This window comes from Aureobasidium melanogenum (assembly GCF_000721775.1).
Source record: "Aureobasidium melanogenum CBS 110374 unplaced genomic scaffold scaffold_10, whole genome shotgun sequence".
In the NCBI taxonomy this organism is placed as follows: domain Eukaryota; kingdom Fungi; phylum Ascomycota; class Dothideomycetes; order Dothideales; family Saccotheciaceae; genus Aureobasidium; species Aureobasidium melanogenum.
The window spans coordinates 510,711-526,314 of record NW_024470062.1 but is presented as its reverse complement, the minus strand read 5'-3'; the positions used below and the strand labels follow the sequence as shown (position 1 = coordinate 526,314).

The 15,604-nt window shown below is 50.2% G+C and overlaps 10 protein-coding genes across 10 annotated transcripts; 5 read left to right on the top strand and 5 right to left on the bottom strand.

The window, feature by feature from the left end:
- Nucleotides 1-211: 211 nt before the first annotated feature.
- Nucleotides 212-2,515, bottom strand: M437DRAFT_48376 (DUF1253-domain-containing protein; the record flags this gene model as incomplete). The annotated part of the gene is made up of 1 exon (XM_041021647.1): nucleotides 212-2,515. One exon carries the CDS (start codon nucleotides 2,513-2,515, stop codon nucleotides 212-214), a length of 2,304 nt encoding a protein of 767 aa, XP_040879886.1.
- A 203-nt stretch (nucleotides 2,516-2,718) lies between these two features.
- Nucleotides 2,719-3,799, top strand: M437DRAFT_75385 (eukaryotic translation initiation factor-like protein 3 subunit F; the record flags this gene model as incomplete). Its single annotated transcript, XM_041026416.1, has 2 exons — nucleotides 2,719-3,533; nucleotides 3,586-3,799. 2 exons carry the CDS (start codon nucleotides 2,719-2,721, stop codon nucleotides 3,797-3,799), a joined length of 1,029 nt encoding a protein of 342 aa, XP_040879885.1.
- Nucleotides 3,800-4,112: 313 nt separating this feature from the next.
- M437DRAFT_48393 (phosphopantothenoylcysteine decarboxylase) lies at nucleotides 4,113-4,856 on the bottom strand (the record flags this gene model as incomplete). Its single annotated transcript, XM_041021650.1, has 1 exon — nucleotides 4,113-4,856. The coding sequence occupies one exon, from the start codon at nucleotides 4,854-4,856 to the stop codon at nucleotides 4,113-4,115; it is 744 nt and encodes a 247-aa protein (XP_040879884.1).
- Nucleotides 4,857-5,050: 194 nt separating this feature from the next.
- Nucleotides 5,051-5,603, top strand: M437DRAFT_48957 (monothiol glutaredoxin-5; the record flags this gene model as incomplete). Its single annotated transcript, XM_041021753.1, has 3 exons — nucleotides 5,051-5,077; nucleotides 5,130-5,397; nucleotides 5,452-5,603. The coding sequence occupies 3 exons, from the start codon at nucleotides 5,051-5,053 to the stop codon at nucleotides 5,601-5,603; spliced, it is 447 nt and encodes a 148-aa protein (XP_040879883.1).
- Nucleotides 5,604-5,832: 229 nt separating this feature from the next.
- Nucleotides 5,833-6,741, top strand: M437DRAFT_75382 (uncharacterized protein; the record flags this gene model as incomplete). The annotated part of the gene is made up of 1 exon (XM_041026415.1): nucleotides 5,833-6,741. The coding sequence occupies one exon, from the start codon at nucleotides 5,833-5,835 to the stop codon at nucleotides 6,739-6,741; it is 909 nt and encodes a 302-aa protein (XP_040879882.1).
- Nucleotides 6,742-6,899: 158 nt separating this feature from the next.
- M437DRAFT_75381 (AAT-domain-containing protein) lies at nucleotides 6,900-8,056 on the bottom strand (the record flags this gene model as incomplete). Its single annotated transcript, XM_041026414.1, has 3 exons — nucleotides 6,900-7,568; nucleotides 7,636-7,956; nucleotides 8,021-8,056. The coding sequence occupies 3 exons, from the start codon at nucleotides 8,054-8,056 to the stop codon at nucleotides 6,900-6,902; spliced, it is 1,026 nt and encodes a 341-aa protein (XP_040879881.1).
- A 337-nt stretch (nucleotides 8,057-8,393) lies between these two features.
- Nucleotides 8,394-9,734, top strand: M437DRAFT_48350 (glucose 1-dehydrogenase; the record flags this gene model as incomplete). The annotated part of the gene is made up of 8 exons (XM_041021642.1): nucleotides 8,394-8,427; nucleotides 8,484-8,508; nucleotides 8,567-8,692; nucleotides 8,742-8,810; nucleotides 8,876-9,231; nucleotides 9,303-9,340; nucleotides 9,404-9,549; nucleotides 9,599-9,734. The coding sequence occupies 8 exons, from the start codon at nucleotides 8,394-8,396 to the stop codon at nucleotides 9,732-9,734; spliced, it is 930 nt and encodes a 309-aa protein (XP_040879880.1).
- A 78-nt stretch (nucleotides 9,735-9,812) lies between these two features.
- On the bottom strand, nucleotides 9,813-10,892 carry M437DRAFT_48216 (uncharacterized protein; the record flags this gene model as incomplete). The annotated part of the gene is made up of 1 exon (XM_041021616.1): nucleotides 9,813-10,892. One exon carries the CDS (start codon nucleotides 10,890-10,892, stop codon nucleotides 9,813-9,815), a length of 1,080 nt encoding a protein of 359 aa, XP_040879879.1.
- Nucleotides 10,893-11,258: 366 nt separating this feature from the next.
- M437DRAFT_48925 (uncharacterized protein) lies at nucleotides 11,259-14,022 on the bottom strand (the record flags this gene model as incomplete). Its single annotated transcript, XM_041021749.1, has 4 exons — nucleotides 11,259-11,591; nucleotides 11,642-11,814; nucleotides 11,870-12,225; nucleotides 12,254-14,022. The coding sequence occupies 4 exons, from the start codon at nucleotides 14,020-14,022 to the stop codon at nucleotides 11,259-11,261; spliced, it is 2,631 nt and encodes an 876-aa protein (XP_040879878.1).
- A 322-nt stretch (nucleotides 14,023-14,344) lies between these two features.
- M437DRAFT_48415 (ornithine carbamoyl transferase precursor) lies at nucleotides 14,345-15,492 on the top strand (the record flags this gene model as incomplete). Its single annotated transcript, XM_041021659.1, has 2 exons — nucleotides 14,345-15,398; nucleotides 15,449-15,492. 2 exons carry the CDS (start codon nucleotides 14,345-14,347, stop codon nucleotides 15,490-15,492), a joined length of 1,098 nt encoding a protein of 365 aa, XP_040879877.1.
- Nucleotides 15,493-15,604: the final 112 nt, after the last annotated feature.

The window sequence follows — 15,604 nt, the reverse complement described above, 5'->3', positions numbered from 1 at the left end:
TATTTTGCTCGTTGCTGTATCGGGCAAAAACTTCGCAGCATCATGTATCTTTGACCGACTGTATGCAGCAGCAGCATAGCATTCTTGTACCAGTCCTATAGAAGGATCGTGCAGTAAAGGAACAGAAGAGAGATGGACAAACACAATGCATGGCAGGTGTGGGCCTGGTTTTGCTATATGATGGTAAAGCACTATGTTCTGATCATGCCCATTAGACGAAATCAAAGGTATCGCCACCTTTGTCCCTCAACATAGCACCAACACGTTTTGTTCCAACGATACGCTCCAGCCTCAAGCCATCCCATTTCGAGAAGATTGACCTGACGGCGCCCTCAGTAGGATCTAATTTGCCTTCTGCGACCATGGTACCCAAGAATCCTCTTGCAACTTCTGTATAGAATACAGGGTTCTCAGGTAGAGCGTAGAAAATAACTCTTCGCACACCCTTCAGTCTCAGTCTGTGGAAGTGGTGCGCACGGCCCGTATACAGAAGAACACTGTGGCGACCGGTGAGGAAGTGACTGCGTGCACGTCGCTGATCGGGTACAGGCGTATATTCGCTGATGGCGCCGAAGGAAATGTGTTGTGTCTCGTTTGAATTGGCAAAGTAATTTCTCACTCTCACAAAGTCGAGATATGATGGGATGAAGAGAAGGATGCCAGCACCACCGTCTGCGGGTTTTGGCACACGAAGAAGTGATGGTAGAACAGCTGTGTTGAAGTATTTGAAGCGGGCGTCTGGGTCGGTGGGTGGCGAGGCTGAATCGTAACGGGAGAAGGTCTGTTTCATGCCTTCGAGGTCGATATCGCCGATTACGCCAGGATAGAATGGTGCAAGTTTCGCCTTGCCAGCAATATTGAGCATGTGGGCGTTGTATAGGCGGTTGAGCTCAGGGGCTACATAGGCCGAGAAAATGATGGTCTGGCGCAAATGTTTGGCTTGGCCGTCGAGATAGTAGTTTCGTACACGGCTGAAGTCGCAACCGTGTGCATCTTTGGGTTGGAGGTTGAGGTGTTGGAAGACAAAGTCTACGTGATCCCAGTTCTGCATCAGCATAGCATCTGCCTGGTCTACAATGCAAATTTCGATGGAGGACAGGTAATCGCTGTCGGCTTTCTTAGGATCAGTGTGTTCGATGATACGGCGTAGACCAAGAGGTGATGCAAGGATAATATCCGAAGCGTAGAACTGTGAGAAGAACTTCATAGTCTTACGGGTGAATTTGATGCCCAAGCGGAAATCATTGTCGTCGTTGCCTTCGAACAGCTCGAGGAAGTCTGCAGGATGTGAGTCTCCTTCACCACCAAATTTCAACTCGTCCAATACAAAAGCGTCTTCGAAACGCTTCTTATTTTCTTGTTGCTCAGGTTCGCACAGGGCGATCAGAGCGTCAACATATTTGGCTGCGGCACTGCGAGTCTCAAGCAATACGAGAACCTTTGGTCGTGTGAAGCCTTGGTCTCGTAGCTCGAGGTCTGCATCTGCTTCTGCGGTAGCTAGACGAGAGTTGTTCTTCAGTACCCGATCGCGGCCCTTGTAGACGTGATTGAGAGCGTGTAGAGCAGCCATGTGTCTAAGCTCAGAAGCATTCTCGACAGTTCTGGCACCGCAAAGCACGTCCTGGTATGCGTAGATTGAAGGTGCAATTGCCTGTCCAAGCTCACTGAGAGTACCAAGATGTTTTGTCGCAGGCTCTGCAATGCGTTGCTTGAGTTTGAGTTGTGAGACAGATTTAAGGGGCTTTCGTGACGAGGCAGGAGCAGATTCAGGCAGAGAGATGGTCAAACTGCCGTCCTTCAAGACCTTGAGCTTCTCTGATCGCCATTGGTTATCTGTGACTGATTTGAGACGTTGAGTCAGGTCGTTGGCTTCCGGATTAGCGAAGTGTTGATCAAAGGGATCTGTTGGATCCTCGTCTTCGTCGTCGTCGGCCTCGTCCTGCTCGATTTCGGCATCGCTTTCCCCATCTACTTCTTCCTCATCTTCAACACCATCTTGACTTCCTGATACGTCTGAGGCATCATCCAAAGCAGCATCCTCCTCCCCCTCGCTGTCGTCGTCCTTGGGAGTCTCTTCGATCTTTCTGCGCTTGCGACGAGGTTCGTCTGACTCTTGTTGGAAAGATTGAAGGAGGGCGTTGTATGCGCGAACTTTTGAGGCAGGAGCGTCTTCGTCGTCACTTCCTTCTAATTGATCGTCTTGGTCGTCGATGGATTCGTCGTCGGACTCGCTGTCGTCTTCAATGAAAGGTTGATCCTCTGGCTCGTCGACTCTGCTTGTGCGGAACTCGGACCTGCCGAATCTGTTTCCTCCTCTTCCACCTCTGCCCCTTCCTCCCCGACTGCCGCCTCGACTATTTCCACGATCAAATCCTCCTCTTCCTCCTCTTGATCCACCACGGCCACCAAAACTGCTGCCACCACGACCACCAAAATTACTACCGCCTCTACTTCCTCCTCTTGAACCGCCTCGCGGGCCACCTCGTGAACCACCTCTTCCTGCAAAAGGCGCCATTGTGAGTTGTGAATAAAGTTAGTTTCGGTGAAGAACAAAAAAAGTCGAGGGTCTATTATTTCTTAAGTCCGATCGATCGCCGTGTTTGGTCGACGCAGCGCGCGCGGCAGAATCCGACGCCGAAAAGTTCAGGCTTTGCCATTTTCCCACAACGACAGGGTGCTCGAGTTAGACGACGGCAAGCTCATATCGCCAACGCAATCATGGCTCAAGACTCGTTCCTTCATCTTGCCCGCCCTCTGGGCCCCGTTCAAATCGGCACCCAGCCCTCGACCGCTCCTCTGAACGTCAGCATCCAGCCCCAGGCCATTTTCGCAATCCTCGACCACTCGCTTCGCAGACCCCAGGACCAGGAGCGCGTTATCGGTACCCTCCTCGGTGTCCGCTCTGAAGATGGAACAGAAGTCGAGATCCGCAACTGCTACGCCGTTCCCCACACCGAGACCCAGGAACAGGTCGAGGTCGACATGGACTACCAGAAGCAGATGCTGCAGCTACACCTCCGCGCAAACCCCAAGGAGGTCCTTCTCGGCTGGTACGCCACCTCCTCCGACCTCAACACCTTCTCCGCTCTCATCCAGAACTTCTACGGCCAGCAAGGCGACGGCACCTGGCCCCACCCCGCCATTCACTTGACCGTCTCCACCGTGCCTGGAAAGGACATTGAGGCCAAGACATACATTTCCGCCCCTGTCGGTGTCACCGCTGAGCGCGCTGCCGACAGCTGCCTGTTCATTCCCGTTCCTCACGAGATCAAGTATGGCGAGGCTGAGCGCAACGGTCTCGAGCTGGTTTCGGGAGCCAAGGACAGAGAGGACCGTTCGCAGATGCTGCAGACCGACATTGAGTCGCTGGAGCGCGCCATCGAGCAGGTTCTTGAGATGATTGAGCGTGTCTCCAACTACGTGAGCAACGTTCTGGACGAGGAGGCCGAGCCCAGCTCTGCTCTGGGTCAATTCCTCATGAACACTCTGTCTCTGGCTCCCAAGGTCGATCCTCAAGACATTGAGCGCGACTTGTACGTAACACTTCGTTCTCATCTTGTCTGTACTTTGCTAATCTTGTCACAGCAACAACCACATCCAAGATGTTCTCCTCGTCTCTTACCTCGCCAACACCATCCGCACCCAAATCGATCTCTCAAACCGCCTCGCAACCGCTGCTCTCACCATGGGCACCGAGGCCAGCACCACTCAGGAGTCCGACAAAAAGGGCAACCAGAACCAAAAACGCGGCAACAACCAGGACCGCCGCCAACAGAACCGCACCACCACCGAGGCCTAAACGTTTATACCCGAGACGTCTTAGTTTATTCTCAAAACCCGTACACCCTTTCATGTTTACTTTAACTCTTTTTTGTTCAATACTAGCGCAAAAGGGGCCTCTCAATCTACTAAAAGCTGGAGTTGAGTTGTTATGATGATGGCTGTCTTTTTCTTCTTACTGGAAATCAGAGTCACGGCAATGATGGTGAGGGTTAGCGGCATCGAGACCGGCATTACATTCCGTAGAGGCGAAGGCTAGAAGAAATGATCCAATACAAAAAGTAAAAACTTCATCTTTGTTCTCGTGTTTTGACTTTGACTTGTGATTTAGATCATGATTTAGCACTTATTGTAGCACTAGGAGCTTCAACACCCAGATATTGCCGGACGATGGTAACGATATCTTTCCACTCACGCATGGCCCCTCCCCCAGTGTCGCCACATGCCAGTTCTTTCTCAACAGGCCTGATGAGTCTGATCCAACCTCCAGCATCGACACCCCATTCCTGCCCCAAAACAGCAGCTTGCTTATGTGTAATAGGATGCGCCCACATGGCAGTGTTCATAGCAGGAGCAACCAACAACGGCTTCTTCCCTGTCGATGTACGAAGCGATGGATGTAGATTTGGTCGTTGAGCATCGATGACAGCAGTCGTATCCCATGCACGTACCACAGACATGACCAGACTATCCGCCATACCAGCAACCATTTTGGCCATGGAATTTGCGGAAAGAGGAGCAATTATCATTATATCGGCCCAACGCCTTAGCTCGATGTGTAGAATGTCTGCACCCCGAGTCCAAGGCTGAGACCATTCATCTTCGTCCGTATATACAGCCTCAAGATTTGGAATCCCGAGAAGTGACGATACAGAAGGCTGTTCAGCAGATTGTCCTTGGAGAAATTGGCTGGCTGAAGAGGATAGTATTAGGCGCATGGAAATATCATGATGCGAAAGAGCTTCAATGATTAGAGGTATCTTGATAGTTGCGACTGATCCTGTGCATGCTAGTAAGACGTGCGGACGGCCATCGTTTTGGTAGTCAGATGCACGTAAGGTTTGTGTTTTTGACATGTTGATGTTGCAACAGTACGGAGAAGAGGAGAGTGTTTCAAAGCTGATGGTTGTCGATCGGAAATGTTTCACGAGTCATGCTGCTTTGAAATGGTTCAGCGTCATTGGCGGGCGCGGGCAAGACGTCAAAGTGAGGTCTATCGCAAAGAAGTTGATCTCACTGAACATTCATCTCACATCAACCACGAGAAACAATGGCAGCCAGATCAGCAGCATCAGCGGTATGTCGCCCGCTCGCAATCTTGGATCACATACTCACGCGCGATCCCACAGGTCTTCCGCACCGCTTTCCGCCCTCGCCACAACCCTCTGCTTTCCTCTCGCTTCGCTTCCCTCCAAACTCGCCTGCTGTCGCAAGAGACCAGACAGGCCATCGACAAGGCTGTTGAGTCGGCCCCCGTTGTCCTGTTCATGAAGGGTACCCCCGAGATGCCCCAGTGCGGTTTCTCAAGAGCAAGCATCCAGATCCTCGGCCTTCAGGGCGTCAACCCGGCCAAGTTCACTGCTTTCAACGTTCTTGAGGATGAGGAGCTTAGATCAGGTCGGTCTCTCTTTTTGAGCCAGGCGCCAGGCATATGCTGATATGAAAATACAGGAATCAAGGAGTACTCAGAGTGGCCCACCATTCCTCAGCTCTACGTTGACAAGGAGTTCATTGGTGGAACCGATATTCTCATGTCGATGCACCAGGATGGCTCGTTGGCTAAGCTGCTCGAGGAGAAGGACGTTTTGGTCCCAGCAGAGTAGAGTGCTTGAGGAAATGTAAACAAGTCAACTTTTTTGAGGGTCTGTATCATCAATGTACACTAATCTGCAAATTGCCCCTACCCTGGACATTGCATCTGCGTTGGACCGTGTGACTGATTGTAGTTTCGAAAGGGAAGGAGCGACTTCCACATGTGACTTTTGCCTGACCTACGTCCAATCTGCATCGGTTGTCTCTCTGCACATCACAACCTTCTAAACAATTGCAATCATGGCTGCTTCTACGAATCGTCGCAGTCACACTTCTACTACCCACAAAAAGCACGATCGCCGCTCGGAAGCGGACAAGAGCAAGAAGGAAAAGAAATACGTTACAACCAATGCCATCTTCAAGGACAAATCCAATCGAATTCACAAGCGCGCAAAATCATCGCCCAAAAACAAGAAGAGTGGTCTAGCCAAGAGCCGTCTTCGTCGCGAACTCTCTTCGTCTCCACCACCAAGAAAAAGTTACACCCTCGCCGACGAATCAAATGGTATGTATAGCGGTCCAACACTCACGTCCTATCCGTCGCTGCATGCTGATATATTCTCAGAGGTTCTCAATAGCTACAGGAGCCATGTAGTCGATGATGCTGATCAGATGATCGCTTCTGCCTACAAGGACCTCGTTCAAAAGCTTGATCAAACCACTCTCGGACCCGATGCATTGAGTACTCGGATCGCCCAGTCTATCAAAGCCGCCCAAGGCATGTGCACTCCGTTCGCCAATCAGGCTTTCAGGGTACAAGTCAAGGATGATGATGGAAACATTACCCGCGAAAGAACAACCACCATCGGTGAAACTGTGAAAACATTCGAACGGCTGCTCCATAAGCAGAAAGATGAGCTTGAATCTCTCTGGGAGAAATGGGAGGACGTTCGCCAAAAGGTTGCAGCAACTGGTGCCAAAATCCTTCATGACCCAAAGTTCCCAGCTCAATTCGGTCTCGAAGCCCTGGATAATCGCTTTAGCGCGCCGTCTCGCACAAACCCTGAGGTCGAGAATCTTCGCAAAGCAATCAAGAAGGAAACCGACATGGCTCACAAGGAACTTGACCAGGAAGCCATGGATGATGTCAAAAAGCACAAAGAGTACACAAGAATGTGGGCCAAGTGGTTGGATGACGAGTGCAACTGAGTGCCCATTTCATGTTTGCACTATGGCTATGTGTCCACGTTCTTCCTATCCCTTGTTCTGTCTCCTGGCTTTCAACTAGCTTCGTACAGATGATCGATGTTGTTCATTGCTCTGTATGTTTATCTTGTTGATGCATCTTCTGTAAGTAGCTCTACATATCAAAAGCTTATCTCATAAATCCCTTCCGGTGTGACTGGCCTTCCGAGTATCACCGAAGCCTTTCTCGCCTTCAAGTCCATGACGATGTTGAACAGAGTTCCAGAATGGTTGCCTTGCTCTTGGGCCCGACATATGGCAAATGGGTAGTTTTTCTCATCCTTGAACAGCCCTTGCACCTCTTCCAGTGTCGGCGAGCGACCCAGCTCATCACATATCTCCTGGATTCTTTTGATTCTGAACTTGCTGTCCTCCAGCCACACTGTGTCGTATACCCCCGGATGCGGTACAAGATAGTGGTTCGAGTGGAAGACCTGTTTCTTCTCATTCTCCTTCAGGACTTGCAGATCCTTGTAACTCCACTCCAGTCCCATACTACCGTTCGAGTCTGCCACCAACATATGGCATGAAGACGCTATACCATATTTCTCGAGAGTGTCAAGTGCTTCTTTGCAGGAGTTGCTCTCTAGCACTGCACGCAGGCCAAGATGACATGGCATTCGCGTCTTATCCATGCCTTTTGCTCTGATGGCATTGAGACATACACCCACACCTGCAGAGTTCAAACCGATTTTACCGATGAGACCTGCTTCTGTGACCATTTTTATGGTGGGTTTGTTTGGCTGGTGAATAGTCATGAGAACAAGATTTTGTTTCTGTTCGGTCATCCACTGTTTCCTTATCAGTTTTGCGATTCTCGAAAGTTGGATGATCAAAAGAGGGTGATTGTTTCCTTACATCCCAATTCTGCGCCAAAATACTAGACTCATCATGCAACCAAGATAACGCAGTACACCCATCACTAAACAATCCAAAGTTGATCTCTGTGCGTACATTCAAGGCAATGATATCAGCAAGAGTCTTTTGAGCTCCTTCTGCTATTCCTTTCATTTCTTCTAGATATTGTGGCCAGTTTTGCTGTATTACTTCTTCGAATTCTAGAGCTGTTTGTTGCACTTGAGGCCATGAGAGTTTTGCGGTTTGTTGGAAGAGGTTGCTGTAAAAAGATATGCTGCCGCTGATTTGAGAGGACGCTTGGGTGCCGTGTTGGTAGCCTATCTGTATATCTTGTGCTTTAGCTATCGTGGTATCTATGAGAGGGTATTGGGATATGGAAACTGACCTCGTAGGGCGAACCTTTGCACGTAATTTCTAGCATTGTGAGTTTCTTCGGTCTTGGTTTCGAAAAGGTTTGAGTACAAGGAATAGATATGCTGTCTTGTTCTGTTAGATGGAAGTGTAAGGCCTCGGGCAAGGATAGGGCGGGGCACGGTTGGCCGCCTACCCAATTGGGAAGTCTTGTAGCCTCGATAGTCCCTCGCAGCCTATCAACCCCTCATCTCATTATCATTGCAACGACTGATAGCTTTGAGTGTATGAATGAATCTAGCTCTCAAGAATTCTTGTTACTAGTACTACAGCAAAGTGTATTTCCGTATAATCGTTCCCAGTAAACCTTAAACAAACTGGTCTCATATCTAACCCACAAGCTTATAATGGGCAAGAAACGAGTGTTGGTCGGTTATGGTGGTGAGTGGTGGGCGTATTGTCACTTGAAGTCCAACGAAGTACTAAACATATACCAGTCGATGTGGATGCCGTGTCAGGCTGGTAGGTGATCACTTCGCTCTTTCCCTTATAGTTTCAGCATTTGCTCACAAGGGATCAGGATAAACACTCAAGACGGCAGTGCCCAAAACAGCACCAATGTCTCTCGAGGCATATTCGGAGCAACCGTTGGGGTGGACAGACTGCTCAAGCTATTCGACAAACACAACATAAAAGCAACATTCTTGTAAGTCTGAGAGTTGTACTGAGGGAATGGCCTGGGCTGACTCGCACAGTACACCGGCTCACACAATCGAGTCCTTTCCAAAGCAAATGACCAAAGTCAAAGATGCAGGACATGAAATGTGCGTACTAAGCAAGAATGAGGAAGCAAAAGGCATTACGGATGGAGTGACTGACCACAATACAGTGGTCTACACGGCTACACTCACGAACACATCTGCAACCTCTCGGCCTCCCAGCAAAGAGACGTCCTCGCCAAGTCCATCGAGGTCATAACCAATTTCACCGGCAAAAAGCCCCAAGGCTATACAGCGCCAGCCTGGGCTACAAGCAAAGAACTGGTTCCTCTGCTGGAAGAGTTCGGCGTCATATATGACCATTCATTCATGCACCACGATTTGCAACCATATTTCGCGCCAGACGCAAGTCATGAATGGATTGAAACCGATAACAAAAAGGAGGCAGAGACATGGATGAAGCCAATGACCAAGATTCGACCCAGTAAAATCGTCGAAATTCCTGCGAATTGGCATTTGGATGACTGTAAGTGTCGCCTTGGTTGTCCTCAAGTATCGATAAGGTGCAGGACATCCAGACTGACATGAATCTCAAAGGGCCACCACTGCAGCCAATGCCGGGAAGAGCTGGCACAGTAAGTCGAACTTCCTTCATCTTTGATTGTTGTGGCAAGCAGATTGACAGAAACCAACCGCAGCACGGCTTTGTCAGTACCCACGAAGTCGAGAGGTTATGGCTCGAGCAATTTGACTACGCGTACGAGACCTATGACAGCTTCATCTTTCCCATGTCGATTCATCCACAAGTCAGTGGCAAGCCTCAGGTCATCAAGATGCATGAACGGTTTGTTCTCCTGAGATTGATTGAGAAGCAAGAGTACTGACTCTCTCAGCATCATCGAATATATCAACAAGTATGAAGGGGTCGAATGGATGCCTTTTGGCGACATGGCAAGAGAGTTCCTCGAAGGTCGAATCGAAGGGGTTGAGATCGAAGGAGGAGCGGAAGTTCAGGAGAGACCGACTTAGGCGAAATGGTACAGTAGAGAAGACATGATTGGTACATTTCGTCAGTCATTGAATCAGAATCATGATGTGTCCAATTGTTCAAAGTAAGACTTTCGAAGCAACACCAAGCAACCATGCTGCATCTTTCCAACCACCTTCTTCAGGATCGTCCTGCCGATCTGCTCCGGCAACGGCTTGTCTGGGTCTTGGAGGAGACGGTCGCACAGGTATATGCACGACTCTCTCGTGCAAGGTAGGGGTTTCGTCTTCGGTCTCAGTCTCGACATCGGTAGCCTCTCTATCTTCTGTGACATCGAACAATGTCCAGCCTACAAGACGATCAATGAGCGGGCCGAAACCAAACGAAGCTTCTCTAGCCAGTCTAGCAACTTCTTGCTCGGGATCTTCATCATCAGAGTTGTCTCGTGGGTCGACAAAGTCGGGTTTCACAGAGATCTCGGGCACCACGGCAGCACTTCCAAAGTAGTCGGAAGGATCACGATGGAGTTGGGGTGAATCCAGGCCAACTCTGCTGCCGCGACGACTGTTGCGAGCACTTGCAGCGCGACTGCCAAATCTGCTTCCCCACCGGCTAGTTGCACGCGGTGTCTCGGGACTGAACTCATCGTCGGCAAAATGGAGGCGTTGTAACGAGATAGCACTCTTGCTAGTCAAGGCGTCTTCTTCGTCGTCGGAGGATTGCACGAGCTGCAATGATGTTGACGAATGTCGCGAGGCTAGCCATGATTGTCCCTTAGATTCACGCAGCATAGATGTAGTGGCTAAGCCTGCCCGAGTAAACCAGTCATTGTCATTTTGTTTATCATGTGGCTGTACGGCAAGTGAGGCAGAGAGCGGATGGAGTAGAGGCGTGCGTAGCTTGGGTAGACCGGCACGAGTGGGCCGCTGATTCAGGGCAGCCTCGCTCTTCGCCTTGGGCAAAAGGTTGTCTTCTGCGTCTGGACGTAGAGCACTCCGAGGGACACCGTGGGATGTCACTAGAACAGGATCATACTCGGCATCATGAATAGACAGCTTGCGAGTCAAACCGGCACCGCCGAGCTGTCGTCTACTCGAGCTGCGACCGAGGATGCTCGGTGTCGTGGGTGCCGATTTGCCTTCAATGTAGGATGTGTGTGGCCATGGCGAAGACGAGATGCGGTCATCTTCAGGGCTCATGTCTCGTGAAAGAGGGGCCAGTCTGAGGTTGGCAAGGTTGGTGTGCGACCGGCGCGACGTGCGCTTGCGATTGCCTGCTTGCGACTGTAAAGCCATGTCAGAAGACGGCTCAGCCTTGGTCCACGGCCTACCTACCTCCATGATACGTCGAGAAACTCGTTCAACTCTCTGGCCTATCTTCCTGTAGCCATTCGCTGTTCGCAAACTTCACATGAAGTTGCATTGATAAGTCTGAGCACCCTGGACGAAGTCTCCCGCTTCCCCGCATCACATGTCAAATCTGGGGATACCATGTCGATCATGAAACACTCTTCTGGTCATCGCATATCGTATCTAAATGATAGCTACTGTTATTACTCTAAGAAATTACAATCTAATCTTGGCACCTATGCCTTCTCCTTGGTACCATATTCGCTCTTCCCACTTGCCTAACCGTACCCCCACTGTCGCCTTCGCTGCCATTTTTAGCGACCCGCCTAATGCTCCCTTGACCACATCGTAACCAATAGACCCAAAGTCGACTGGCAAACGCGGTGATGTTGATGCTCCTGGGGGTACAGCGAATGGCAAATCATAGACAATATGTCCGACTGCGTCCTCATGATAGAAAGCTGTCGCGTTTATATATGTAACATAAAGCGTCGACGTCTTTAACGGCGAGAGCAGTACAAATTCTGCGGTACGTGTGATAAGATGCATCTGAATTCTGGTCAACTGTGTTCGCCTGATGCCGTCAATTCGAGACCAACCGTCGCATCTTGGATGAAATGCTTCTCAGACTTGTCACCACCGCCTCGACCACCACCACCTCTCAGATTTGGAGTTGGGAGGTCAACTTGAAACTTGGACAACGCACGACCGAGAGATGGCTGTGATGGTATCGTACCCTCATGGGCGCGCAGACTTAGTGTCGTGTTAAAGCCTGTAACATGTTAGATGACTCAGGTGTAATTGCCTTCAGAATCATATGCACAAACCAGAAATATATTGAGACAAAAACTCTACACCAACCCGATGACCTTCTTCGCCACCCAAGGTTCGGGGATCCCATACTGCTGTGACGAGGATGTTGGTGTTGTTTCCGGGCACGACGTGTACATCTTTGGCTGTGGCATGTCCAAGCAACGTATCGTTGGTCAGGATATTGATGTCAACGAAAGGAACAGTCGCGCTGTATTCGGTAGGATTTGTGAAATTGACCAACGCGGTGAGGGTTAAAGAGGTCTTGCTAGTGTCCAGAATTTGCAGATTGCCGATCTTCGGTGTGAAGGAGCCGACACCGCCTCGTTTGATGGCTACAAGGGGCCGCATATTAGCTATATGACTCTCTTGACTGCTCGAACGATGTAGGAATCGATCACGAACGTTTGACAGGCACAGAGCCTTCGGCAGGAATTTTCCTGACAGCCAATTGACCGAGCGCTGTTTCCATCTCGACATCAACATCCGCTTTGATGCCCAACTCGACTCCCTTGCCGCCAAAGAGCAGTGCGTTCAAAACATCAGTGAAAACATCGTCGTCCGTCACCATCAAAGGAGCCTTTTCGATCGCTGATTGTACTGCCAGAAGGGGTCCTTGGTCCTTGGCCGAAGGGATTCGGGTTGAGTTTGCCTTTTGCCATTTACTCAGATCCAGGTACCCCAGCTTGTCGCCATGGTAAAACACATCCGCATTTGCTCTGACGCGGCCAACACTGATATTGAAGTTCATTTCCTCCGGAAGAGCGACCAGCGCCTTGATGACGGCAGAGATCTTGGGATTTGCTTCTGGGGTATCAGGGTCCGCAAAAGGATCGGGCAATCCGAAGTGTACATCGGCCATAGTAAAGTTCTTAATGAGATGTCCGAAGGTGTGTCCAGGGAAAGGGACTGGCACGGTTATATCCGACATGATGTCAGTGATCCATCGAGGTGTGTCCAGAGATGGAGAGTCCGAGCCTCTAACATATACTGTAGTGTCGTTTCCATGTATATATCCGCCAAGCAGGTTGTCAAGGGGTGATTCGTGTGAACCGGGGCAAGCTTGGGTAAAAACCTGAGGCAGTCTTCTTACGAAGCCAGAGACACTGACATTCAGATTCTCCTCCGGTCTGACAGAGAGGCTTGGTGTTGTGGCATCTGCCAGCTGAATCAGAGGTTGTGAGGGCTGGCAGTTATCGACGAGAATGGCGAAACCAAGAGGGGGAATCGTGAAATCCAATGGATAATCATTGTCGAGCTCAACGGCGACGTCAGCTACCATAGCACGCTGGAGGTCAGGGAGTTCAATTTCACGGAAGTTGAGCTTGTGAATCTTGTACTCTGGCAAGGAGGGTATCTTATCGTTTCCGAAAGCCATAGCCCGAGATACGGTCTGTCTCCCGAGATTTATGAGGCCAGACTTAACAGGGACCGAAGCCTCGGCAGATACGCGCAGCTCGTGCAACTTTCCATCAATGAAGTCTTTCGCAAGACGTCTTATGACATTGGTATTTCCGGGAGACAACTCAGTCAAAAAGTCGATATGAGTGGTGTGACCATTGCGAATATCAGCTATGATGGATGGTATCTCGGCGGTTCCCAAAAGTGCGTCCCTGTAGTCGGGTAAGGTGACATGAACAGATGACTGGCCAGTCTCAACCTTTTTGGCAATCCAAGTACCAAAGCGACCAAAGCGGCGAACAGACTTATCCTTGACGTTTTCAGCATGCATAGAGAAATCACCCTGTATTCTGGCAGTGACGCCTGTAGTAGTGAAGGAGTGTATGGACAAGCTTGTAGGCTCGAATGTGGCGGCTTCAACAGCATATTCTTGAACCTTTGATGGAGCTAGGAAGCCCAACACCATAATGAGTACGACGATGATGCAAAGAAGCAAGAGAGCCAACAGACTGGACCATCTTGGCTGGCTCTTAGATTGAGGTTGAAAGAGGCGTAGCAGGCGGGTTACGGCAGGCGAACGCGACTGAGATGTTGATTCGGGTGAAGATTCGGATTGGTCTTGTGCTTCGACATTCTGATCGTTGTTTGTGGCCAACAAAGGAGTGGTCTCATCGTTGGCATTGCGGGATGTGAATTGTTGCGACCGTGATGAACGGACTGAGTGAGCCGATTGTGGCCTGGAAGACGGTTGCGAGTTTGTGTCTGGCATGGCTAAGTAGAACGGTGGATTCGATGGTTGAGTATTGTTGAATTAGCGCTATGCGCCGATGTATAGGACGATCTAGCTAGGTGCACATCGCCTTCGTGTACAATAGGCAGGCGAGAGAGTGTGTCAAGAGGCGGACGAAGTGGAGAGGGACGGATTCGTGGAGTTCATCGAAACGTCAAAGCAGGCGAGCCGAGGCGCCGATCCGCCGTCTCCACGGTGGTCGTAGCTTCCTTTATCGATATCTAGCCGCCCTAACTTCTTGTTGGCCGCGTTCGGCGATGACTCCAAACCAAAATCTCCAAATCGTTATCACAAAACAACAATGACTGTTCTACGAGCTGCCCACCGGGCTTGTAGCCTGCGCAAGCCTCTGACAACCTCTGTCCGCGGCTATGCTACTTCACCAGCACAACCTGCAACCTCTCCTTTTGCTCCTCGCCATCTTATGTCCATCGCTGACTTGACTTCGGCTGAACTGAGCACTCTTGTCCGCAATGCTGCTTCCCACAAGGCCGCTGTCAAATCTGGCCAGATTCCTGCATCACTTCAGGGTTCTCTATTTGGCAAATGTGTTGCCATGACCTTCAGCAAGCGTTCGACCCGCACCCGTGTTTCTACTGAAGGCGCAGTTGCACTCATGGGCGGTCATCCCATGTTCCTGGGCAAGGAAGACATTCAACTTGGTGTCAATGAGTCTTTGTACGACACTTCCGTCGTCATCTCGTCCATGGTTTCTTGCATTGTCGCTCGTGTCAATGGTCACGACGATGTTGCCAACTTGGCTAAGCACTCTTCCGTTCCCGTTATCAATGCTCTGAGTGACTTGTATCACCCTTTGCAAACTATTGCCGACTTCTTGACCATTCACGAAGCCTTCCCTTCCTCTCAATCTGCCAACGTGCAAGGATTGGGCCTTGAAGGCTTGAAGATTGCATGGGTTGGTGACGCAAATAACGTGCTTTTCGATCTGGCCATTGGTGCTATGAAGTTGGGTGTCGACATTTCCGTTGCTACCCCCAAGGGCTATGAAATTCCTGCTTCTATGCGTCAAGTCATTCAAGATGCTGCAAAGACTTCTCCCAAGGCTGGCTCGCTCGTTGCGACAACTGTACCCGAGGAGGCCGTTAAGGACGCAGACATCCTTGTTACGGATACCTGGATCTCCATGGGCCAAGAAGCAGAAAAGATTGCTCGTTTGAAGGCTTTCGAAGGTTTCCAGATCACGCCAGAGCTGGCCAAGCGTGGAGGTGCTAAAGAGGGCTGGCAATTCATGCACTGCCTGCCCCGCCACCCTGAGGAGGTCAGCGATGAGGTTTTCTACAGTCCCAAGAGCTTGGTCTTCCAAGAAGCAGAGAACCGTCTCTGGGCCGCTATCTGTAAGTCACAGCACTTCTGGAGTAATTGACACAATACTGACTGCGAACAGCTGCATTGGAAAGTTTTGTTGTGAACAAGGGCAAAATTGTGTAGAACACGAAACTGGCTGTAAATAAGGCAAGTCTGGAGGATTGATAGAAAGCAGATCTCGTATAGTCATACATGGGTCAAAAGCAAAGATGGTTGCGCGAGCTGTAAGAAATGT